This window comes from Hemicordylus capensis, chromosome 4, assembly GCF_027244095.1.
Source record: "Hemicordylus capensis ecotype Gifberg chromosome 4, rHemCap1.1.pri, whole genome shotgun sequence".
Classification (NCBI taxonomy): Eukaryota; Metazoa; Chordata; class Lepidosauria; order Squamata; family Cordylidae; genus Hemicordylus; species Hemicordylus capensis.
The window spans coordinates 42,749,396-42,775,303 of NC_069660.1; the positions used below are offsets into that span (position 1 = coordinate 42,749,396).

The 25,908-nt window shown below is 43.3% G+C and overlaps 1 protein-coding gene across 3 annotated transcripts in view; it reads right to left on the minus strand.

The window, feature by feature from the left end:
* Nucleotides 1–25,908, minus strand: part of L3MBTL1 (L3MBTL histone methyl-lysine binding protein 1) — a 71,822-nt gene that overhangs the window by 40,300 nt on the left and 5,614 nt on the right. For 2 of the 3 annotated variants that reach the window (XM_053249202.1, XM_053249201.1), the window contains exons 1-9: nt 20,729–20,829; nt 11,369–11,531; nt 9,895–10,118; nt 8,552–8,696; nt 7,855–7,999; nt 7,177–7,303; nt 5,696–5,783; nt 4,406–4,497; nt 518–622 (exon numbers count right to left, since the gene is read on the minus strand). In XM_053249202.1, coding sequence (XP_053105177.1) covers nt 518–622; nt 4,406–4,497; nt 5,696–5,783; nt 7,177–7,303; nt 7,855–7,999; nt 8,552–8,696; nt 9,895–10,118; nt 11,369–11,531; nt 20,729–20,758 — 1,119 coding nt within the window. In that variant the 5' untranslated portion in view covers nt 20,759–20,829. Of the gene's footprint in view, nt 1–517; nt 623–4,405; nt 4,498–5,695; nt 5,784–7,176; nt 7,304–7,854; nt 8,000–8,551; nt 8,697–9,894; nt 10,119–11,368; nt 11,532–20,728; nt 20,830–25,908 lie in introns of those variants that run through there. The other variant, XM_053249203.1, reaches the window with a different exon arrangement.

Here is a 25,908-nt window from a genome sequence, read left to right on the forward strand (position 1 = left end):
CCCAGGAACGCACACTCCTGGTGGGCATGTTGTCCAAACCCGTCTAAGTCCAGTTCCTGAGCTGAACGGTTAACATTCACCCAATATTCTCCAGACAACTTCAAATATAGGTTACAAATGTTGAGTTAATGTCAGCAGTCCAGCTCGGAACTGGACTTTGGCATGTTCAGACGACTCTGGGAATGCACAGAGGTTTCTTGAAGCAGATCGTGTGAAGCTGTGACTTCTTTGTGGAATGTGACTTCTTCTAGGAAAAGTCCTAAGAAATCTGATGTGGTTTCTATGGCAGAAAAAAACCCCATATCTTTCCTGGGAGTGCTTGAGCAGTGCTGTTGTTGGCCTGAGAACACAATCAATAGCTATTCTCCTAAGCCACACTTACTTCTCTCACTGGAAGCCTCATCCCAACCACAACCATTAAAAAGCCCGAGAAAGCATGTAGCAAGGCTAGAAAAGGGGCATTTGATTTTTAGCAGTTAAATGCATCAGGAAACAAAGATACAAACCCATCTCTCACCTCAGCCACTGTGAGAATGAAGTACATAGAAGGGTGCTGAGGATCGATCCCCTCTAACTTCATGCCCACCTTGAAACCATTCTTGTGCTGGGTGACTGACTGGTGCTGAAAGAAGCCACAAGAAAAGGTAAGAAACACCTGCTGTTTCCATCACATGTGGCATAAGCTGGTCTTTCCCAACCCTACCTGCATAGGACTTCACAACCCTGTGTGCAAAGAAATTCTTGAGAAAACTGATGTCAAAAGAATAGTCTGGCTGTGCAGGCCTCAGCACGGTGACCACTGCAGGAGAGTGCGTCAGCCCTCTCACACACACAAACACACCCCAGTCCTGGACACTGGGGAATGCACGACAGGGGTTGTTTCTCCAGTTTTGCTGCCTCAGGTATGGAAGGAAGGGGGAGAATCATTTTGCCCTCCTCCTCCTGCTCTCTGACTTTGAGCAGAGGAAAGTAGCAGCCTCTTCGCCAGCCACTTTCCTCCTATGAATGAAGGTGGCACAACACACAGCATATACACTCAGACCCTCTCTCAGCTCCCTCAAGACCTCAAGATTTCATTAGGAGGGTGGACATGACTCTATTGCCACAGCAAGCACAGAGTGGCCAGCTTTGGTTTTTGAAAGAAAGCAAAAGAGCTCCGCGGCTTCATTCACCCCTCTCACCATTGGGGCTTCTCTCCAGCCTTCAACAAGTTGTCAGGCAGAATAGTGGTGGTCCAGGGCTGTACAACTTTGGCCCTCCAGCTGTTGTGGGACTACAATTCCCATCATCCCTCGGTACTAATCACTGTGGCTGGGGATAATGGGAGTTGCCGTTCAACAATAGCAGGAGGGCCAAAGTTGTGCAGCCCTGTGTTGGCTGAATGGCTAAGGCTGATGGACGAAACCCAGGGAAGGACGAAACCCAGACAGGGTTGCAGCCCGTGCTGGCCAGTCGGAGTGGAGCAGGAGGGGTGGGAAATGAGGTGTAGGTGGGACTCGTTCATACTTATCCCACCTGCTTGTTGCCCCGCCTGACTGTCTCCTTCCCTCTTGCCTCACCCCATTGCGGCTCTAACGCATTGGGAAACAGGCAAATATGAAGTGCGTGCTCCTGGGGTTAAAGCCACAGTGGGGCAAGGCAAGATGAAAGGAGGCAGCCAAGCCTGGCAACAAGGGGGTGAGGCAAGTATGAATGAGGCCTACCTGTAGATTGCTTTCTGCCTTGCCTGCTCTGCCCTGACTGGCGGCCACTGATTGCAGCAAAGATAGAGTGGCCTCTGGCCTAAAACGCTAAAGTTGCAGCCATGTGAACACTTAAGACACCACCGTCTTTTCGGTCCTGCTCCTTTGCTTTGGACAAAAGCCTGACACAAATAAAGCAAGCAAAGTGCTGGGGAGGGCTTTATCTTTTTACTGTGAAAGGATTTACCTCCTTACTTTCTTCATGTCAGTTGCTATTTAAAAAGGACAGAATCAGCTCTGCCCTCAACCCAATGGGGCAAATCTACTTATCACATAAACATGTCATTTGACTTCACTTTTTAGTTCCTCAGTGGTCCAAAATAATGGTCGCTTTGCACATTTCTTATAGCAGTTTACCCATTCCTGAATCCATGCATACCTTCGCAAGGTCCGCCCACTCCCACCTTTGGCATACATATTCTATGTATATGTTAATTCTTCACTTTTTAAAATATACAACACCTCTTAAAATAGTTGCAGAACTACTGAAGAGGAATGGTGTGTGTGTGTGTAGATATGTCTTAACCGATGTCACCAGTGCTAGCCAATAGGCTCCTGCAGCACCATAAGAATAGGATCCAAGAGACCAAGCCCTGCCAAGCATCCTATTCCCCACACTGGCCCAACAGATACTTCTAAGCTCACAAGCAGGAGATGAAGGCAGACCCCTTCTCCTGCTATTGCTCCCCTGCAACTGGTATTCAGAGGCATACTGCCTCTGAACCTAAAACAGCATAAAGCCAATAAACCCAGATAGACTTGCCCCCCCTGAATCTGTCAGCCCCTCCTTTTAAAGGCATCTGAGCTAATGGCCATCACCACTTCTTGTGGCAGCAAATTCCAACCATATACGCATCTGTGGAATCCGTTTTTGTCTCCCTCTGGGAAAAGAAATCAGGTTCTGTCAGGTACAGCACGAAGCATGCTAAAAATCTGGAAAACTGGTTTGATTCAGAATATGCAAAAAGATAGGGATATATGCACATGTAAGGCCATGGGCAGAAAGGCACTTTCATTTATATGAAAATGTTCTTTCTCTACACATACAAGTCAAGTTAACCCCAAACCGAGCACTTTCAATCCAAGCATTAAACCATCATGAAGAGGACTTCAAAAAAATGTAATTCTTCAAAGGGATGCACTGTAGATTCATTTTATTCCCTTGACACTTTTTTCTGAGTGCTTCTCCTATGCTCTTTTCTGTTGCTAGGAAGGCCAGAAACTAAAAAGAAATGGAAGTGAGAAGGCTTGCGTAATAGCACGACCGGACTTAAGGGAAATATTGCAGAATTTGTGACTAGGTCATTGGGATAGAAGCAGTGAAACGTAAATGGAAGGCATCTGCTGAAGAATGCTGACCCTTCTAATACAATAGCAAGCTTCTTCACATTGATAGCATGTCTACACTACACAACGATATCAGTTATATACCAGTTTACACGACAAACCTATATAAGTCTTATTTATTTATTTAAAGTATCTATATCCTGCCCCTCCAGCGCACTGCTGCTCGAGGCAGATTGCAATAAAAGAATAAAAACATAAAGCAGAGGTGTGAATGAACTTTTTGTCCCAAACCAATTCCAAGGTTTGATCATGGATCGAATCAGGGACAGTTTGGTCTGTGATCAAACAAAACTGGACCCAGATCGGGTGAACCGGTTTGGGACGCTAAGGAGCATTCCTGAAGCGTTGGGCAGTGAGAGGCAGGGAATGGTGCTTTTCCAAGCAGCTCGCTACTGCTTACCCTCCTGGCATGGCAAGCACACTCCCCCCTCCTTTACCGAGCCGACTCCCCCCTCCTTTACCCTGGCCGCTCGCTGCCACTCGCCATCCTGGTGCAGCTTGCCAGGTGGGCTAGTGGCTGTGAGCTGCCGGGGTAAGTAAGCAGCTCCCCCCCCCCGCCCACTCTCACCACTGACTCTTCGGAAATGCTCCTTTACATATAAAGGGGAACCCTCACCTGATGCCCCTTTACAAGTATATCCCCCGAACCGGTTCGGCCTGGTTTGGTGGTCAAACCAAACCAGACCCTGTTCGGCCAGACAGAGAAGCAGACTGGGCCAGGTCAGTTCAAACCAAACTGGTTCCATGCACACCCCTAGCATAGAGTTCACAATAAAAGATGATAAAACACAACAAATCATCATAAAACACAATTAAAAAAGAGAGAAGATAATATAAGCCATGCACAAGGTAAAACAGGAATCAGGATTAAAACTAATTGACCCCAGAGACCCATTACAGCCAGTTTTTAAAGGTTGTTTTAAAAAGAAGGGCTTTCCCCCCAAAAAAAAAATCTAGTGAAGGAGTGAGACTGATGACACCCTTCTGAGAGGGCATTCCAAAGACAGGGGTCACTACTGAAAAAGCCCTATCCCTGGTCCCTGCCAACCAGATCTGTGTCAATGGTGGGGCTGAGAGATGGGCTTTTATACCAGTTGCATACCAGTTTCACTGTGATGGTTTCCCACAAAGAGTCCTGGACCACTGTAGCTGAGGGATGGTGCTGCAAATTCTGTTAGATATCCCAAGTCCCACTCACAGAACTACAATTCTCCTGGTTTGCTGGGGGGAAGAAATTATTATGAAACCAGTTTAAGTCGGTAGTGCAGATAGACAAGCCCTCAGGTCCCAGATAAAGAACTGCCATCGTAACTCACTTCCTGAAACAGGTTTAAAGGGGCAGCAGTGGCTTTGTGTTCTTCTAGGTAAGATGCCCAGGACCATCCTTCTGTTTTCTCCTCAGTGGAAACTGGGAACAGCAAAGAACAGACCGTGTAAATATCATACAAAGCAATAAAGAGTTTCATTGGTATTTATTTATTCATTCAATTTCTATACCACCCTTCTCAAAAATGGCTCAGGGTGGTTTACACAGAGAAATAACAAATAAATAAGATGGATCCCTGTCTCCAAAGGGCTCACAATCTAAAAAGAAACTCGATAGACACCAACAACAGTCACTGGAGGTACTGTTCTGGGGGTGGAGAGGACCAGTTACTCTCCCGCTGCTAAATAAAGAGAAACACCACATTAAAAGGTGCCTCTTTGCCAAGTTAGCAGGGGTATTTATACATTTAGACATGTATCTAAATATTTAGTTTTTGTGCAAGAATCCAAGACTGGGAAATGGACATCATTTCTCCCACATCCACATTATGTCCCTCAAACACTTCCGACTTCTGAAGAAACAGTGATGAAAGCAGGTTGAGTGACGCATAGTACCCAAACCATCATGTTTTATTTCAGTTACACAGGATGCTGCCTTAGGCAAAGTTAGACTATTAGTCCATCTAACTCACTGTTTTCTGCACAAACTGGTAGCAGTTCTCCAGGGTTTCATATGGCTATTTTCCAGCCCTATGTGGAGATGCTACCACTAGGGACTGAACCTGGGACCTTCTGCTTGTAAGCCATGTGCTCTGCCACTGAGCTACTGTCCTTCCCTAACATTTTGCTCTCATGCTGGTTACATCCAATAGACAGAATAATACCTAAAATATGACAAATACATACACACATACATACTAGCTGGGAGCATCTGCGTGCAAGTTCTCCCTGTCTCTCCATCGCCCCCCCTCAATCCAGCCTTGCCCCCTGCCATCCGGGATGGCAGTGAAGTGACAATACCTCCTTCCCTGGGCCCTCCTGCCACCCAAATAACAGGTGAAGCCATTTTCGGCCCATCTGGGGGTTCTCTGTGCATGTGCATTGTTTCACCTGCACGTGAGAACAGCCTCATTGAATCACAGGACTGTAGAGTTGGGCTAGGGGAGTCTTGACCAACTAACCCAACAGGAACTTTTATACCAGTATATCCTATCCAGTTTAACTCACATCACCCAGAGAGCAGGAATGAATAAGGAGAACCACAACATATCTGAGCAAGGGATCCACAGAACAGAAAAAAGATTGATGGCTCAAGCAAGTTAGCCAAGCTATATGCTTACCAAGCTGGCTTGCATGCCATTCTTCATTCCCAATGTTACTTGCAGGGGGTTCTGCTCCAGAGCCATTTGTCTCCTCCTGTTTCACTTCCTATGCCATACAGACAGAAAAAAGGGGGGGGGGGGACTCACACCCTTTTAATGACATTTTTTTTAAAACATGCCTTTTTTTAAAAAAAAGACCACACTCTGAATTAAACTGTTGTTTTACCCTCCCTCACTTTTCCAAATGCTTGGAAGTTCCAGGGTAGCCTTTACAAGTTACCAGTAAGCGTTCTTGTGATAAAAGCACACTCATATGCTGGTAGGAAGCACGTAGGTATACAGGCAAATATGGCTAACCTGAAAGCTGAATTCGTGCCCAAAAGCAAGAGCAAAAATTAGTACCCAAAAGCAACTTGCATCTAAGGGTCAAAGCAGATGCAACACCAGAGAAAAATACATATATTTTGGGTCATTTTTCAAGTTAAACATATATAGAGATGAAAAGCCATATACAATAAAAGCAGTACCTACATTTAAAACAATGCAACAAAAATTAGCTACATCATGTCCATTTTTTCTCTTAAGAGAAAAATAAGAGAAAACCTCTAACTTCAGAGGCACGATGCCTCTCAATACCAGTGGCAGGGGAGCAACAGCAGGAGAGAGGGCATGCCCTCACCTCTTGCCTATGGGCTTCTCACAGGCATCTGGTGGGCCACTGTGTGAAACAGTATACTGGACTAAATGGGCCTTGGGCCTGATCCAGCAGGGCTGTTCTTATGTTAAGAGCACAGACCACCATTCCAAATTAGTGTGGGAATCAAAAAGGTTCTTTGTTTAGAGCCCATTAATTACAGTCACATTTTTCAGCTGTATAAATCTACAGTATTTGTTCCACCCTGATTGTTTCATGGTACGGCTGACTCTTTCAGGCCAATCAAATGAGGAAATGAGCATATGAAAAATGTGGTCACGGAACTCTACTGAAATTATACCCTTATGAGTTTTAAATGAACCTTGAAGACCAATATGATTCAACTGTCTTTTAATTAAAAGTTTTGTTTGTTTGATCAAATTTGTATACCACCCCAAACCTTTGTCTCCGGGTTGTTTACAATAACATAAAACCAGTTAAAAACATATACAAAAACTTAAAAACAATTTAACAATTTAAAAATAACCAGAAATTATTTAAAGTTTTATTTTATTATTATTATTTATTATAAAGTTTTATTATTTTATTATTATTAAAGTTTTATTTTTATTATTATTTAAAGAAAGTTTTAACTGAGAAATTTTTTCAAGCTGGTTCTATAGTATTCTATTCTGTTACCAGCCCTGTTATTGTTTGCTACCTTTCCCCCCTTTTATTATTGAATGTCTTGTTTTACATGTTATGATTAATTGCTTTGTATGAATATATTTTCAGTAAAGGGGTTAGGTATAAAACTGTTTTAAATCAATTTAAATATAAATATATGCAAGTATATCAGTCATACCGTTTGTTCAGACTCCTCCTCTTCCTCCTCCGAGGGGCTCTGATAATCTTTTCTTTTCCGCTTCTTCACTGGTTTGAGCATTTCAGTGGAGTTGGTGCTTCCAGCAGAGTTCTCTACAATAACAGACCTGCAGAGCAGGGAACAAGATTTCTACAGAGAACATTTTTCTGAGCAATGGGAGCTCCTTCCCCCTTAACACTATCTCCGCTCCTGCATTTATGATGGGATCACTGTAGAAACATATGAAAGGAAAAACCTCACTGAAGTGGGAGTAACCTCAGCAAGGTGGAGAGTTCAGGGCAGCCACTACCATGTTGGCTGACAACAGCTGGGTAGGAAGAGCTAGGAGTGTGCTTAAATCATTTTGGCGCCTCATTGCAAAGGCGCTGAAACGATTTGAGCTGCTGCAGCTGAACTGTTTCAGTGAGGGGTGAACAGTAGCTTTAAAAGTAGGTACTCAGGTCTTACAGACCAGTCCTACCCAGATGATATGTTAACTCCCTTTTTTGAGTTCATAAATATAACCCACCCAAAAGGAAAGAGAGCCTCCAGTCCAGGGACACACCTGCATTTCCTTTTCCCTGCAGAAGAAAGGGAAGACACAGGAAAATGCATAGCTGTTCCTGTTGAGAGTGCATGGTTCTCCCCTCCTGACTCATCAAAAGGTAGCATCTTTACCTTTCTTTGAATTGCCGGTGGCAGTTTTCACTGCAAAACCCCCTGCCTTCTTGGGCTGACCCTGAAACATTTCTCCGGCCGCAGGTACTGCAGTGGCACAGGCTGTCCACAGCTGGAAGCTTGGGTGGCTCTCGAACATCCGAGTCTGTAGAAATCAAAGGAGAAGCAAACTCAATGGGCAACATCAGTTACAAGCAAACACACCCATGGCAGCCCATCTGGGTCAGCCCAGATTCTGACATGGCAAAACCATTCTCTGCGTACTGTATCAGAAGCATCAAGCAGACTCAATGTGCTGCTATCAACACCCACTTTAGGCTGGCTTCAGTGACATATGGAGTCAAAAATTGTGCTTGCAACAGAGCACTCATGATTGCAATGGAAAATACCAGCTTGGATAGAAAACAAGTAGTTTTCACATGCATGCACGCATGCGCACACAGACACACATGTTGTATGAACTGATACAGGCACACACAGAGAACTCTGGAATGTCAGAGAGAGATGGAAAGAGCATTTGAGGGAATTATGTGATACATTTTCCTTTATTAGAATACAAATATACCACTTTTCAATGCAGTTTTACACAGCAAAAGAAATAATACAACTTGCCACACATGATACCAGTGAAGCATGAGACATCTATGGTGGAAATTGCATACAAAGTTCTAAAAACTTGCCAAAGAACCATCCTCACCTTGAGCCATGGTGGGATTGTCCTTGCTGGTAGGTACCACCTCTGCATCCCCATCTCTGTCTGAGTGGCACTCCTTTAGGGGCTCTGCAGGCGAAAGCTTGTCCGCACTGACCACTTTCAGTGTTCCATATTCATTTATCCGAAACTACATGAGCAAGGGAGGGAAGGTTAAAAGTTATGGGAGGAAGCAGGTACATTCAGGCACAGCAGTATCATCCTGGAGTGAAACAAGGTAATACAGTCATTCCTCGCCAATCCTAATCGCAATTTTAAGCATCAGGAACTCATAAATTGTGGCAGATCTTCCAACTGTGACCCTAGTGTCCACAGTTTGGTGAGATTTTTTGATAATTGGGGGGTGTGTGCAATTTCCATGAGTCAGGGAGTGATTTGGGGTTTTTTAAAAAATGTATTTAACTGTGGGATTGTTTTTTAACTATTTTTCACTGTATTTTGCAGTCCTTTTGTGACTGCAATTCCCCTAACCCCATTTGCCATTGATTTCAATGGCTCATCTATGGCAAATTCGCCAACCCCAAAGTTTTCCCGGAATGTAATCCTCGTGGTTGGCGAGGGATGATTGCACCATCATCACATCCATATTCTGCCTTTCTCCAAGGAGCTTAGCATGATATACATGGGGTTATCCTGTTGTATTCACAACAACTCTGTGAGGTAGGTTAGGCAGATTGGCTCAAGGCTGCAGTTCTATAGCTAGTGGAGACTTAAACCCGGGTCTTCCTCCTACAAGCCCAGGGGCTTTTCCAGATGCTTTTGAAAGCCTCAACAGTAGTTATTCACAGGCTCTCACCCAAATTCCAAACACTTGTATCATCTTCTGTAGATTCTTCTGTAGAACACTTTTTGTAGTGTTTTTTGATGCTCCAGCCACACACTGAGCATGGCCCTTGCACTATTTTTACAGCTCCACCTGGTGGCTAGTGCTTGAGAATCAGTCATTTTTAATTACTACTAGTACCTAGCGCTGGCCAGTTTAAAGTTTAAAAGGTAACAACTCAATTTTTGTTTTAATTATTAACTGATTTTAATGGTGTTTTAATGTAGACCGCCCTGAGCCTTTTGGAAGGGCGGTATAAAAGTTTAAATAAATAAATAAATACATACATACATACATACATACATACATACATACATACATACATACTCAGGGATGGGCTCAGAATACAAGTATCCAGCCTTTCTAGTACACAGAACATTTTGTGTAACCTTAAGAGAGCAGTAGTGCTACCTACCAGTCCAACATTGATCTTGAAGGCTTCCCCCCAGCCAAAGCAAAAAAAAAAGAGTGATGGGAGAAAAACCTGTTTCTTTTTGCCACTTACCCTTAGGTTACTTCCAGGGAGAGTGGCCATTCCATCTTTCCACTCCAGAACGCGAATGGTGTTGCAGGTTTGGACTCCACTGATCTGAGGGATGACGGTCGCAGTGATGGGTTCACTTCCCATGCCTTCTCTTTGTCTCTCTGCCCCAATATTTTTCTGGGGTTCCCGAGAGAACCGCTGGATTTCCAAGGTGCTTGTAGGAAGGTTTACAGTGGTAGCATTTGCTTACAAAGGGAGAAAGAGAAGCAATATAACACAATCAATACTACCCACATGCATGCTTGTGCACAAAACAGATGTAGCCAGGAATACAGAGGAGAAACACAGCATTACAGTCCAGGCAGAGCTGAGTGCTGGAAGAGAATGTGAATAAAGGGCATTTCCAATCTTTTACTGTAGGTGCAGGCAACATAATATCCATGGGTCACATGCAGTCTGTCTGCCAAAGCTTCCTGTCCCCTTTGTGCAGTCCTGTATTGCCAATATTTGGCGGCTCACCTGTAGGGCAGTTGTTCAGGGCAAGCAGAAATCTGATGGGCAGCATGCAACCCACAGCCTTCGCTTGCTTTCCCTTGCTTTAGAGGTTACAGTCAGAATGGTGTAAAGCAGGCCTGCTCAACTTAGCTCAACCCCCACTGCTGTTTCTGGACTGCAACTCCCATAATCCCCAGCCACAGCGGCCAATAGCCAGGGATTATGGGAACTGTAGACCAACATCTGCTGGAGGGCCAAAGTTGAGAAGCCATTTTCTCTTCCTGCCCAAGAATACAGTAGTTGCCAAGCAAATGTGAACTTCTAAAGCAAATGTCAGACTGATTCATTGCACTCTGGTGTGGCTCCATCTTTCTGCATCTTGCCGGCTGCCGTATCTGGCTCAATATTTAATTTTTTTACTTTGCTCACTAGAGACAGAGGTATGTCTGGCAAACAAGGCAATCCTAATGATGCATGGGTAGAATTTGCCACCCACGAAGACTCCTTTTCAGGGCAGACCAAATCTATACGTGTACAGTACTGGCCCACTATACTGTTCAAAAACAGGGAAACCGATGAAGTCAGGCTACCAAACAAACAAAAGCCAACATCACCACAAGTTCAATGGGAAATCAGCTTGCCTGGAGCTTTTTTAGATGACGACTTTACTTTGGGAGTGTGGATGTGTGTTCTTTGGGAGTGTGGCTGCGCGTTCACTTATCAGCCAGATTTACTCTGAAGCGTGTGCAATATTTCAGAGAGCACTCCACACACGATTCAGGTTTCCTCCCTCCATATTGGAACCTGGCCTGATTTATGTCCAGGGTAAAAAAAAAACAACCCTCTTTTTGCATCGGAGTATCTGTTATGCCCCGAACTCACAGTAAAGCATACTATCTGAAAAAGCTCTGGGCATGTAGACCCATTAGAGGTCACAAATAATGGGGAAAGCAGAAGAAAGGACATTTGAAAGAGAGCTAGATGATAACCAAGCCCCTACCTGGTATGATGAAGGCGGTTGCTGGTAGGTGGGCATTTTGCACAGTATTCTCATTGGCAACCAAGTGGACACTAACCTCCCCTGTCGTGTTCCCTTTTGTGCTTCTTATCACCTCCATCTCTGCTCGACCATCCATCACCTTGCCTAAGCACACAACATATACCTGGAACATACAAGCATGAAGAGAACTAATTTACCATATGAAAGGTGGGAGCCTTTGTGAATCACAGGGAGCAGAGACTGAACTTAAGTTGAGCTCTGTAGATGCACCACTACTGTGTGTCTTGGAAGGAGGAAAAAAGGATAATCAGAGCTTATGTTAGCTTTTGCATGTCTATAATTCTTTTTTCTCCAGATACATGAAGGCTGTAAAAATGACTGACACATTCAACTTAGAACAAACAGTCAGTTGGATTCTGGAATCTTCAATCCACAGGTCTGTCATGCAGTCAACTGTATGTTAGCAGCCAAGATGCTTTCATTCATATTCAGGAGGGTTTAATTTTAAATTGCTTGCCCCTTGTGGAAGAGACCTTTGTAAAGCTAAATCTAAGTATCTATCTAAGCATATTGATGATGCTTACACACACACACACCAGCAGCATAGTAAAGGAGGGCTCATCTCAACTTCCATCTAAAGACACAGGAAATTTTATTTTAACATTCACAACGCTGCATGGTCATGTCACATTAATACCAAGTTCACTATCTGTGTACTGTAAGTGCTTGTAATTTCTGGGCAGCCATATTCCACACAGCACTCACAACTGATATGCAAATTGGGGAGGGGGTGGAATAATTGCATTTCCCCAGTCACAACATGTGCAGTGTGAGTGTTGGATAGGTGAGAAATCTTTACAATGGAAGTACTATACAAGCAGTCTTCAACTTTAAGACTCTGAGTTAAGTTAAACAACAGTAAAGACATTGGGAAATGGCCACCTTGTTTCATCTCAGCCATGGTTCTGAGTTAAGAATTTCTAACTTAAGACATAGGAACCAATTGTGCCATAAGTCTGAGGACTGCCTGTACTGAGATCCAAGTCACCAGAAAACAAACAGACAATATAACACCACTGTATTTATTGCTTCTTCAAAAAAGGCATATAATTTCAAAAGCTCTTCGGAAGCTTCGTGTTATGCCACTGACTGAGCCTCTACGAGTATGTTATTCTGACCACTGGAGGGCAACAGAGACATGTAAATAGGTCAGAGATGGTTATCAACTCAATAAAGATCACAGTGACGTACCAACGGTAGGATATTTATGCTCCGATAAAGATTTTACAGGAAAAAATAAAAATTTGCCATAAAATGGGAATCCTGGCTTTCAGGAGCACATCGTAGCCTGTACAGGTTGAGTATCCCTTATCCGGACTGCTTGGGACCAGAAGTGTTCCGGATTTTGGAATATTTGCATAATGAGATATCTTAGGCATAGGATCCAAGTCTAAACATGAAAGGTTACTGTATTATTATTTTTTAGGTTTTATTTAAGTATAAAAACAAGCATTGAATTTACAATAACTACAGGCCTTTTTGACATTACCCTGTACTGTACCTTTACCAAACAGAGGAGGCACCAACAGAGCGCCAAAACAGATGCCAACAGAGCAGGCGCCAAGATGAGCAGGGAGTGGAGGAGGGGGGCTTTCCCTTTTCCCTCTAGCGCCAAAGCGAGAACATCAAAAATATTAAAAAGCTTCACAGTAAAAACAGAGCTGCTACTAGAGAGAATTACAGACAAAATCCCTGTCACTAACAGCCTTCTGAAATAAGTAGGTTTTGACTACATGTTTAAAAGCAGCAAAATTGGGAATCTGCGAGCGAGTGAGCTGAGGCATTTTGGTTTTTGTTTTTGTTACGGCGTGGTGTCTGGATTTTGGAGCATTCTGGATTTCGGATGTCCGGATAAGGGATACTCAACCTGTTTCCAATGATGAGGCATCTTGAGACTGTACTGATAAACTGCTGAGGGAGATGAAAATACCAATTTCACACCTTTTTAACCGAAGTTTAAAGTGGTGAAGCTATTGCAGGCTGATGATCCGGGTTTGGGGATCAGTTTTGTGAAGGAAAGCACAGGTCTCTAGTGAAAACTGAGATTGTGTTCCTAGCTCAAACAGCAAGTTTTTCATTATTTCATAAATTATGATCTAATAATGCAACAGTGCAAGCACAAGACAGCTATTACACCAAAAATAAATCAGCTGATGACAATTTCACAAGCTGACATGGTAACTACGGCCTACAGAAATGCTACTGCATAAATCATGAAGGTAAAAGTTCAAATTCTGTATTGGGGTGCAAGACAATGAATAGGTTATGTCCTCAAGTTCCCTATAGCTATATATTTCTAGTGCTCACAGGTAGCTATTAGATTGGAAAGGAAACAGAGCCTCCCCCAAACAAGGAATGGTTTCACTTTTTACATATGCATGGGTGTCCATAGGTACTTAGAAGTAGGTATATTTGTAATTAAAAGAAAAGGGTGGGGGCAAAATTGCGGACTGAACATGCTCAGCATCCTCCAGGAGCCAGGAAACTCCCCCGCCCCCAACCAGGGAATCCCAGATGTTGACTACAATTCCCATAATTCAGCCAGCATGGTATAGTGGTTAGAGTGCTGGACTAGGACCAGGGAGACCTGAGTTCAAATCCCCATTCAGCCATGAGACTAGCTGGGTGACTCTGGGCCAGTCACTTCTCTCTCAGCCTAACCTACTTCACAGGGTTGTTGTGAAAGAGAAACTCAAGTATGTAGTACACTGCTCTGGGCTCCTTGGAGGAAGAGTTGGATATAAATGTAAAAATAAATAAATAAATAAATAAATAAAATATTTGCACAATATAAGTGGAAAATCAGACATCACCAAGACCTGGCAATGGCTTAAGAATGGTTGCTTGAAGAAAGAAACAGAGGGTTTAATACTGGCTGCGCAAGAACAGGCACTAAGAACAAATGCAATAAGAGCAAAAGTCAAAAAATCAACAACAAACAGCAAGTGCCGTCTTTGTAAAGAAGCAGATGAAACAGTGGACCACCTAATCAGCTGTTGTAAAAAGATCGCACAGACTGACTACAAACAAAGGCATGACAAGGTAGCAGGGATGATACACTGGAACATCTGTAAAAAATACAAGCTACCTGTAGCCAAAAATTGGTGGGACCATAAAATTGAAAAAGTGGTAGAAAATGAAGATGTAAAAATATTATGGGACTTCCGACTACAAACAGACAAACATCTGCCACACAATACACCAGATATCACTGTAGTCGAGAAGAAAGAAAAACAAGTCAAAATAATCGACATAGCAATACCAGGGGATAGCAGAACAGAAGAAAAAGAAATAGAAAAAAATAACCAAATACAAAGATCTACAAACTGAAATTGAAAGGCTGTGGCAGAAAAAGACCAAAATAATCCCAGTGGTAATTGGCGCCCTGGGTGCAGTTCCAAAAGACCTTGAAGAGCACCTCAACACCATAGGGGTCACAGAAATCACCATCAGCCAATTACAAAAAGCAGCTTTACTGGGAACAGCCTATATTCTGCGACGATATCTATAACAACTGACAATAAAATTCAGCCATCCCAGGACCTTGGGAAGGACTCGATGTCTGGATAAAACAAACCAGTCAAAAACACCTGTCTGACCGTGTAAACAAGAAATAATAATAATAATTCTCAGCCAAAGGCCATCACAGCTGGGGGATGCTGGGAGCTATAGTCAACATCTGGAATTCCCTGTTAGAGGGAATGCTGCCCACAATTATCTTCAACAACAGCAGAACACATTGAAACACACAGTACATATAATTTTGCTTAGTTTGGATTCTTTAGGACAATAACAAAATTCTGCTTGGGAAAAAGGACTGGGTTTGGATTATCGTGGTGCAGAGCTTTGCAGTTTTCTTTTTAAAAGAACAGGCTTGCCTCTACTACCTTCAGGTTCATAAGAAAGAAGCTTTCTCTCTTTTGCCCTGCAGCCATGTGCAGAGATATAACTGGCTGATTTCAATCAAGAAGCATTTTATTTTAGAAATGTGACCGAATAAAGATGATTGATTTTAGAAATGTGAACAGGTTAGGATGAGATCCCAGTAGTGCTCTGACTGTAAATGCATCAGCAGCATCAGGACTTCAGAGTGTGCCTGTCAGTCTCTTTTCATGCCAACCACATGCTGAGCACTGTGCAGAACACAGAAATGACCCTGCGCTCACCAAGAGGACTTGAAACTCCCCAGAAACAGACATGCGGCCACACTATGAGCCTGATACAAATTGTTTTGGTAAAACCTCTCAGCTATAGAAACATCTTGACAACTCTCTTTGCAGCTATCCTAATAAAAGCAGCTGTTTTTGTATAAACATTTCCATGCTGTGTTAAAAACCCATCTGTTAGCAGCACTAAGAGCGTCAGTCCTCAAAGCCCCTTGGTGCACCCAAACCCTTTGAAATCAACAGGACTACACAGAATGGGACCCATGAGAAACACTTGGACAGTCAGAGGTTTGGCGAACCTAAAAGGCTATTTATATGGAACTGAAACTAGCATAGAGATTCAGATTTCCATCCCACCAGTTCCTTGCATCTCTTCCACAGCTGGGAGGAACCAATTAAATATTTATTCTTCCCCTGTGGAGGGACTAGCGGTCAGAGTGCCTGCTCCTACTAAGAACACAGTATATGAATTGCCTTGAATGATCAAGCCAAGCATTTGTCACATCTGGTACTCTGTTTCCCCTGCAATGGTCAGCCTAACGCCTCTAAAACCCTTAAGCAGGATGTGAAGACTGCTGTTTCCCCCCAGAATCTGGCATTATACAGATAGCTTGTTCACAAGACCAAGGTATGAAAAGCACCTAGCCCAGGTAGGAGAGCAGGATGCACTCCCAATTTTCAGTCATGTACTTGCAAACATTAAAGTTTGGAGAGTGGGGAGAATGATCGTGTGCAAGGCGGCCGCAGGGTAGGACGGGCATGTTCTACCAGATTCTGTCCCCAGCTTATTGCTAGGGGACAGAAGTAGGAGAAAAAGCCATCCTACCCAGCTGCCACCTCTAACACAACCATTCTCCCCACTTCCTACCCAGGCTGGGCGCTTCTCCTACCCTGCCAGTGGTCACGTGAACAAGCCTAGAGTCTGTATGGTGTCTGTCTCAGATACCAGATAAAACAAAGGAGATAGACAGCTAGATCACTGAACTAGTTAATCAGTTTCCAACCATGGAAGACAATAGCTCTAGTTGCATGTGAGGCCCATTCACATGTTAAGTTCAACACTCGTACGAGTGTAGACTGTACACAGGTACAGATCTGTGCAGAGGTACAGACAGTCACAAGTTATATTGAATGCAGGTATAGAAGTACACTTCCCATCTGTACTACGCATTTGAAGGGCCTCTATCCAAGCTCACTTTTTAAATGAACAGAAGTACAGTCATTCACACAACCACATGTACAGACATCTTTATACTCGTACAGCATAATGTCTGAATTTGGCTATTATGTTCAACACTTGTCCAATGAGTGTACACAGGTACAGATCGGTACATGGGTACAGTGATTCATACATTACGCTGAACACGGGGACAGGAGTACTGCTTCTTTTTGTACCATACTTTTCAGGGGTTTATACCCAGGTTCACTTTTAAACTGAACACAGATACAGTCATTCATACAAAAGCATGTACGAGTGTACAGATCTCTGCATATTTGTACAACATAATATCTTAATAAGGCAATGCAAAGCCAAAATCTGATTGTCCCTTCGGTGCTATAACACTAATTTTAAAGGGTTTTAAAAGGGGCTTAGACAAATCCAAGGAGGAGAAGTCTATCAATGGCTACTGTAGGCCACCTCCAGCTTCAGAGGCAAGATGCCTCTAAATGTTGCAGAGGACGGGGAGCAACAACAGGAGATAGGGCACACCCTCCCCTCTTGCCTGTGGGCTTCTCAGAGGCACCTGTTGGGCCACTGCGGAAAACAGGATGCTGGACTAGATGGGCCTTTAGTCTAATTGAGCAGGGCTGTTCTTATATTCAATGATTTTATTTAAGATGTTTTGAGGACAGTTTTCCATTTTAAAAAATCTGCAAAGCAGCTTACAACAAAAACAATTAAAAGAATACAATATTTGGCACAGCAGATTACAAGAGAACTAGAACAATCATTCCTAAAAGACTTGGGAGAATAAAGAGGTCTTTGTCTGGCACCTGAAAGCCAACAACATAAGCAGCAAGCAAGCCATTCTGGGGAGAGAATTTCACAGGGCACCACAACCAAGAAGGCCCTCCTGCCTCACCTCCAAAGTCAGGGCACCCAGAGGAAGGCCTCCAAGATTACCTCAGTGCATGGGTAAGGACATGAAGGTATGCCTGCAGCACAAAATCCCTGTCCCCACATTACAGTACTGCGATAGCCCTTCTGCTCTAATGATCATTTTGCAGTGGAACATAGTCATGGTGATATTTGCTTTTTGTAGAAAAAGCAAAAAAATCAGGGGAGATTTATACTTTAAGACCATGTATTCCCCTTTCCGTCCCTAAAGATCTAATTTAAGTTTGGGAGAAGGCAAAGTTTATGAGAGCTCAAGGCACTGCAGTCCAAAAGGAAGCAATCACCTTGCTAGTATTTGTTATTTAAGAGTGGCATCAGTGCTCCTACACCTCAATGGTACACCACGGAAACCCTCCACTTAAAAAAAAATTCTAATGCAAGCAATAATAAATAATGAAACAAAACATTTCAAAATGGCTACAAAAATGGTGCGTAAGAGTGGCTGAGGAGAAACAAAGGCTCTTGTTGCTGTTCACTCTTTAGAAGTTGTGCAGCTGTCTTTAATGATGTCACAGGCACTATCCAACAGGTACTCATGACACTCAAAGAACCACATGCTACACAGAATTCACAACAACAACTGACACACTGACTGGACCAAAATTTGCATTTTCTCAGCAACAAAATAAAATATTTATGGGAAAATGTGATAATGCCATTAAAAAAAAAACATCACACAAGGAAAGACTTACATATCCCCTGTAATTAGTGGAAAATATGACAACATTACTGGGTGAAGGAAATCATTATCTGAAAGCGCTAATAGCATGAGACCAAATGAAGTTTGTCAGCAGGACTCACTCCTAAACCCAGTCTTGCTGCATCTGGAATGGGATTACGTTGACTGTTCTGCTTTCACTGGTCCTTGTCTCTCCTAATAGTCCTAAAAAAGAACATAGTAAAAGGCCACTGGCAAGCTGACCAGGAATTATGAAGATTCATCTTATGCATCTTTACTCAGAAGTAAGTCCACTTGGGCTTAATAGGATTTACTCCCTGGTAAGTGTGCACAGGATTACAACCATGCAGCCCAAATCTATGCAGACTTAACTGTCTCTAAGGCCACTGAAATCAGCTGGCTTAGGCATGTCTACCTTTTTTAGATTGTGAGCCCTTTTTTCGATTGTGAGCCCTCTAGGAACAGGGAGCCATTTTATTTATTTATTTATTTATATCTAGGTAAACTGCTTTGGGAACGTCCGTTCATTGTATTCATATTTATGCTCTAAGATGTCTAAGACATCTGAAGGACTGCCACCCTCCTCTGGTATGAACCTGTTCACTCTTTACATTCTTCTCAGAAAGCCCTCCTGCGTATTCCATCTGTCAGAGCGTCACCTGGTGCAACACAGAACACCACAGAAAGCTGCCTTTTACTGACAGAACATTGGTCCGTCTACCTAAATAGCACTCCCATTTGCCCTTCTCATGGATTGGTCCTTCGTAGACTTCACAAGAGAAGGCTTCTGGCTAGTTTCGAAACCTAGACTAGGACAGTCTATTTCATCCTTTGAGTATTCTTAGGAGCAGGGGCATGGCTAGGGGAGAGGGGTCCCGTGTTCACCCATCTTCCCAGGAATCACTCGGAGTGAGGGAAATAATGAAGAAAACAGGGAGAGGTGGAGCTGGGGGGAGGGGGCCTCAGGAGCTGGGGGCCACTGTTCCCTCTAACAGGGATTCCCAGATGTTGCTGACTACAATTCCCAGCATCCCCAACTGCAGTGGCCTTTGACTGGGGATTCTGGGAGTTGTAGTCAACAACATCTGGGAATCCCTGTTAGAAGGAACACTGCTGGGGCCCCCTGAGTTCTTTGAACCTGTCCGCTCAGTTATAGCAACACCCCTGCTTAGGAGAAAGGAACATAGGAAACTGCCTTATACCAAGTCAGAACACCGGTCCATCTAGCTCAGTATTGTCTACACTGACTGGCAGCAGCTCTCCAAGGTTTCAGGCAGGAGTCTCTTCCAGCCCTACCTGGAGAAACCCAAGGATTGAGCCTGGGACCTTCTGCATGCAAAGCAGAGGAGAGGAGAGGAGAGCTGGTCTTGTGGTAACAAGCATGACTTGTCCCCTTAGCTAAGTAAGGTCTGCCCTGGTTGCATATGAATGGGAGACTTGATGTGTGAGCACTGTAGAATAGTCTCCTTAAGGGATGGAGCCGCTCTGGGAAGAGCAGAAGGTTCCAAGTTCCTTCCATGGCATCTCCAAGATAGGGCTGAGAGAGACTCCTGCCTGCAACCTTGGAAAAGCCGCTGCCAGTCTGTGTAGACAATACTGAGCTAGATGGACCTATGGTCTGACTCAGTATATGGCAGTTTCCTGTGTTCAAATGGACACAAAGAAGAGAAACTTCTCATCTGCATTACCCAGATGTGAGCCGTTCCAAGCAGTAGTGTACTGGAGGGCGGGATATAAATATTTTAAATAAATACCCAAATAATGGAACTCCCTCCCCGAAGAGATATGGCTGGCCCCCTCCATTCCTTGCTTTCATCAACATTTGAAGACGCATTCTGTTTATAGTTGCTTTTAATCCCTCTTAATTCTCTTTCTCTTTTATGTGCAATTCTCTTTTGAGAATGGCTCTTCTGGAAGTGCTCCTGCAACTGTTATTCTATTTTTAAATTACTGTATTGTGCCACTTTTGATTGTTTTTAGCTTATTTTTGTAAGCCAGCTGAAAAGGCTAGATATAGATATTTTAAATAAAACAATCACTGCAGTTTTAGGCTTCATTTCCAGGTAAATGCATGTTTACCTGGAAGTAAGCCCTAATGAACAGTGGGCCTTACTTCCAAAGAAACATACAACATTCATTGGATTGAGGTGTTGGATTGAGAAGGATCGGACTGTCTTGTGGAGCAAGCTCTTCCTCCTCACCACCACTGTTCCCTCTAAGGCGTGCACACATGCACGTGCTCACAATTTTTAAAATATCCACTCAGTTCAGTTTAGATCCCGCTCAGGTTAAATCAGGAAGGCCCCACTCTGAATGCACATGCACACACACACTACCTTGATACAGCCGCCCAGAACAAAACTCATTCCGCACAGAGATGGGGTGGTGGTGGTGGAATTACAGGGACCACAGCTCCTCACAACTGGTTTGCTCCTTATCTTCTGTGTGAACCTAATTTTCCTGGACCCATTCTTGCCTTGCTTCTATCCCTGGACCAAACCTAAGGACATCATACTGAAGCTGAAGGAAGAAAGGAAGGCACCAGTAAGACAACAAAGAGAAGCCCTCAAAAGGTGGACTTGGCTTCAATTAAAACGCCCAACATGTTTTAAGTCACTTGGCTCTTATCCAGCGGCAACTGGTTTAGTGCATTTATGGGATAACTAAAGCAGTCTTGTATACCATCTCAAGGAAAATCAGTTGCTGCTGGAAAAGAGTCACACGACTCAAAATAATTTTTCCCAATAAATTACTCTCAGATCTTTGAGGTCTCCTCCTCTCTCTTTGTCTTCTTACTGGCGCTACCCTAATCTGAACAAAATGCAGCACACAATCCTAAACATGCCTGCTTGGAAAGAAATCCCATTGAAATGAGAAGGGCTTACTTCTCATTTAGGATGAGACTGGCAGGTTTGCATCCTTTCAGGTTATCTAAACCTCTATCAGGGAGAGACATCTGCAATTCTAGGAAGCAAATGTTGCTGCTGTACTGTATTTTCAATATTATACAATGGAACAAATAATTAAATATGATTGTCTAATAACGATTAGCAGGGTGGTTGCCCCTTACCTGTTCTTTAAACTAACATGAACGCCATAGCTTCCCTTGCAAACAATCTATCCTAATGCAACGAAGAAGGAAAGCCAACAGCTTCCTCAGACACTTTGCCTTCACACTTAAGCCCTATTTACAAGTCCTATTCACACATTCTGTTCAACACTCGTACAAGAAGTTTGGGTTTATGCATTCACACAAACATAATGGCCTCGTTCACATAGTCATCTGAATCTAGTTTTAATGTGGGTTAGCAACATTAACATGATTGTGTGAACTCATGCCAAAGCAAGAATCTTGGGTTATAAACCACCCTGGCATGGATTCACACAATCATGTAAGTTGGTAACCCACATTAAACCTAGATTAGAACAATTGTGTGAACCAGTCCAGTGTCTAAACAGGGCTACACTGAAGCTCCATTTACACATTATGTTCAACACTCATACAAGTACGCTCAGACTTGTACACAAGCACAGTTATTCACATGTTATGTTGAACGCAGGGGTACAGCAGAACACTTCCTTTCTGCAACCATGCATTTGAGGGGCCTGTACCCAAGTTCCTTTTTAACAAGAATACAGGTAGAGTCAAACAAAAACACATGTATGAGTATACAGACTTCTGTACACTTAGACAATGTAATAGCTGAATATGTCTCGAGCTAGCAACATGGACATCACCATTCTGCCATGGAACACAGGAGCAAGCTAATTACCCTGGAGCAAGCAGTGTGGATCCTACGGAAATGTGACATCATAGAGCAACAGCTGGAAAGTCTCAGATGGTCACTTTCCCCAATACATGGTGTTCCTACTACTGAAGCTTTATCTCAATAGAGGGCTTGTCATTACTGATAACATAACTGACTTAATATTATTTTGTTAGGCAAAAGATCTGCCCAGCCTTGGAGATTAAAATCACACAAGATACGAGCCCACAACAATTTTTTTCCATATCTCTTCTCCACACATACCTGTGTTGGTCATCTGCAGAGACAGTGTGAGACCTCAGATGAGAGGGAGTTCAAAATGCAAACTCCACCTCCCTCAAAAAGTCTGTCTGGTCTCCGTTCAGGTCACAGCAGGCTTCAAGCTGTGCGTAACCTGAAAACAGGCTTGCACCCTGTTGCCCCCCACCCACTACAATCCCCTCTCTGCCAGTCTCCCTCCCACTTTACACTGGGGAAGGGAGAGAGGGAAATAGATGATGGGGAGGTCTCAAGAGCACAAGGAGGCTGTCTCCTTAGGAAGAAATCACACACAGAATGTCATTTTCTGCTATGAATCTTGTGCTTAATTGTTTTAAAATGTTCAACAGGAACAAGAGAAAAGCCTGAATGGTTGGTTAAACATATGAAGATGCCTTATACAGAGACAGACCATTGGTCCATCTAAATCAGTACTGTTCAGAGGCGGCTGGTAGAAGCTGGAGTTGGGGGGGTGGAGCAACAGGAATGTTTACCTGCAGTTAAAGGTACACTCTACCATGACCCTGCCCCAATCTCTATCAGCTGCCACTTATATTATCTATGCCTATTGGCAGCAATTGTCCAGGGTCTCAGGCATGGCCTTTCCCAATCCCAGCCCATCCTGGAGAAACAGTCACTCTTACTGTCAGAAGCACACAGACTGCTATATAGATCAATATTATTTTCTGCATTTGAAAGACTGATTTTTCTCATCACAAGTGTCCTAAAAAAACAAAAAACAGTTTCCACATTGTAACAAAAAGTGTGAATGAGCTTCGCTTTTTCAGTATCTGCATCCAGTCTAAGACATCAAGGATCAAACCCGGGACTTCCAAAATGCAAATCATGTACTCCACCACTGAGCTTTAGTGATAGAGGAGCACCTTTTGTCAGCTTTGGCTGATACGTCAGGTACTGATACATCAGCTATTCACCATTTCTAGAGGTGAATGACCTTAAAACAGTGGTACATATGCTGGTGACCTCCAGGCTTGACTACTATAATGCAGTCTACGTGGGGCTACCTTTGTATGTAGTCCGGAAACTACAATTGGTACAGAATGCGGCAGCCAGATTGGTCTCTGAGACAACGTGAAGGGACAATACAACATTGGTTTTGAAAGAAATGCACTGGCTGCCGAGATGTTTCCAGGTGAAATACCAAGTGCTGGTTATTACCTATAAAACCCTTAACGGCTTGGGTCCAGGCTATTTGAGAGAGCGCCTCCTTTGTCATAATCCTTTGCATCTGTTACAATCCTCTGGCGAGGTCTGGTTACAGTTGCTACCGGCTTGTTTGTTGGTGACCCAGGACTAGGCTTTCTCTGTGGCTGCCCCAGGACTTTGGAATATGCTCCCTACTGAAATAAGAGCATCTCCTTCTCTGTTTGTTTTCAGGAAGACCCTCAAGACTCTCTTGTTCTCGCAGGCTTTTAATTAGAATTAATTTTAACAATTGGTTTTAATAGCTGTTTTATGCTATTGTATTTCTTGTGTCATGTATCTTAATCAGTATTGACTTTTAAATATTTTAAATTTTGTACACCACCTAGAGATGTACATATCAGGCAGTATTAAAAGATGATAAATAAATAAAATAATAAATAAATATCAATTTTAGGGGCAAACTGGGGGAAACTCACACTCCACTAGTTGCCTGCGACCTCCGCTAGTTGCCTGTGACTGCCTAGAGATATACATATCAGGTGGTATAGAAATATGACAGATAAATAAATAAATAAAAGGCAAGAACTACCAACTTTTGTGAAGCTCCCCAACTGATCACCTGGAAGTGATTCATTGTTGCCACTGGCAACAAAGCAAGTGGCTATTTACAAGCCTATAATAATCCTACCACTTGTTCCAAGGTCATGAATTAAGATGAAAAGAGACAGGGGTGGGGAAAGAGAGAGAAGTATTGAGAGACAAGCATGGACACATAGCAACAGAGACTGAGGTCAAGCACTTGCAAGGCGGGCAGGTGAACCTGAATTAAAAACAAAAATCTTCAGGCCACATTGCTAAGCACATTATTTGGAAATAAAGCCTCATCAAAAACAGTAGGATGATTTTGAATAATGATGAAGACGGAGGTGTAAATTCCCAAACCCTCATAAGACAAAGGGTAGGTTTTCAGCTGTCAACTACTTCAAACAAAAAATGGGCTGGCCATTCATTCAAAAGATCTTGTGCAAGGTTTCCCATTGGATTATGCCCTGTGTTTCTCCCCTAGATGCACGCTAGCCCTTTGCTTCATGGTGCCAAGTCCTGCCCCCTAAGTCACTTGGACCGCCAGATACTGTCAGACTACAACTCCCATCATCCCCAGCCACACTGGTCAAACACACTCTTATCTCCATCCTCCTCAGTGGGCTTCTTTCCCCTCTCCCCTCCTCTTGCTGCTTGCCCCTAGGGGTACGCATATCACATGTTATGACAGTATGTCCTATATTACAAGGGGAAAGCACACACTTTCAGAGCTGAGACAGCTGGCAACCACAGCGAGGGCCTTAGTGGCTTTGCCACACTTGTGGAATTTTCTCCCCAAGGAGGCTCACTTGATGCCTACACTGTTATCCTTCAGGCACCATGCAGAGGCTTTTTATTCACCCAGGTCTTTCAGAAACAATAGCTTTTTATCTTGTTTCAATCTGCTGCAGCAAATATGGTTGTTGCTTAAAAATCTTCATTATATTTGCTGTTCTCACTATACGTCACTTTTTAAAATAGAAAAGTGGCTTAAAATATATAAAGATTAAGCAGCTAATAAAAGCAGGCACTTTGAGGTATTTTTCTTCCACTGAAAGTCTCAATACTTTAGCCCGATTCAGACATGCTGTACGAGTGTACAGATGTCTATGCACTCACACAGTGTTTGTGTGAATGACTGTACCTGTGTTCTTTTAAAAAGTGAATCTGGATACAGATCCTTCAAATGCATGGTACAGATTGGATGTGTACTTCTGTACCTGCATTCAGCATAACATGTGAATGTCTGTATCTGTGTGCAGATCTGTATCTGTGTACACTATACATCCATATGTGTTAAACATAACGTGTGAATGGGCCTTTTGTCTGTGCCTTAGTTTCATTCCAGATAACACAAATGGCCAGTTCCTCAAACAAAAACACTAATCATGTTGTCAAAAGATGTTGTCAAAAGGCCCATTCACACATTACATTCAACACTCGTACAAGTGTTTACAGCGTACACAGGGACAGATCTGTCCACAGGGACAGTCATTCACATGTTATGCTGAACACAGACATATTCAGCATAGTGTCTGAATCGGGCTAAAGTGTGGAAGCAAGAAGTTCAGCAAGAATACCAGCAAGTCCACCCTGCCCATAGCCAGCACTGTACCTGAGTAGTACAGTAACTGAATAGACAAACACTGTACTCAAGGAGATAATCTCCTCATAATACGAAATGCTGTTCACAGAGGGACTCTTTCCCTGAGTGCAGTGTTTGTCTCCTCAAACACGATATT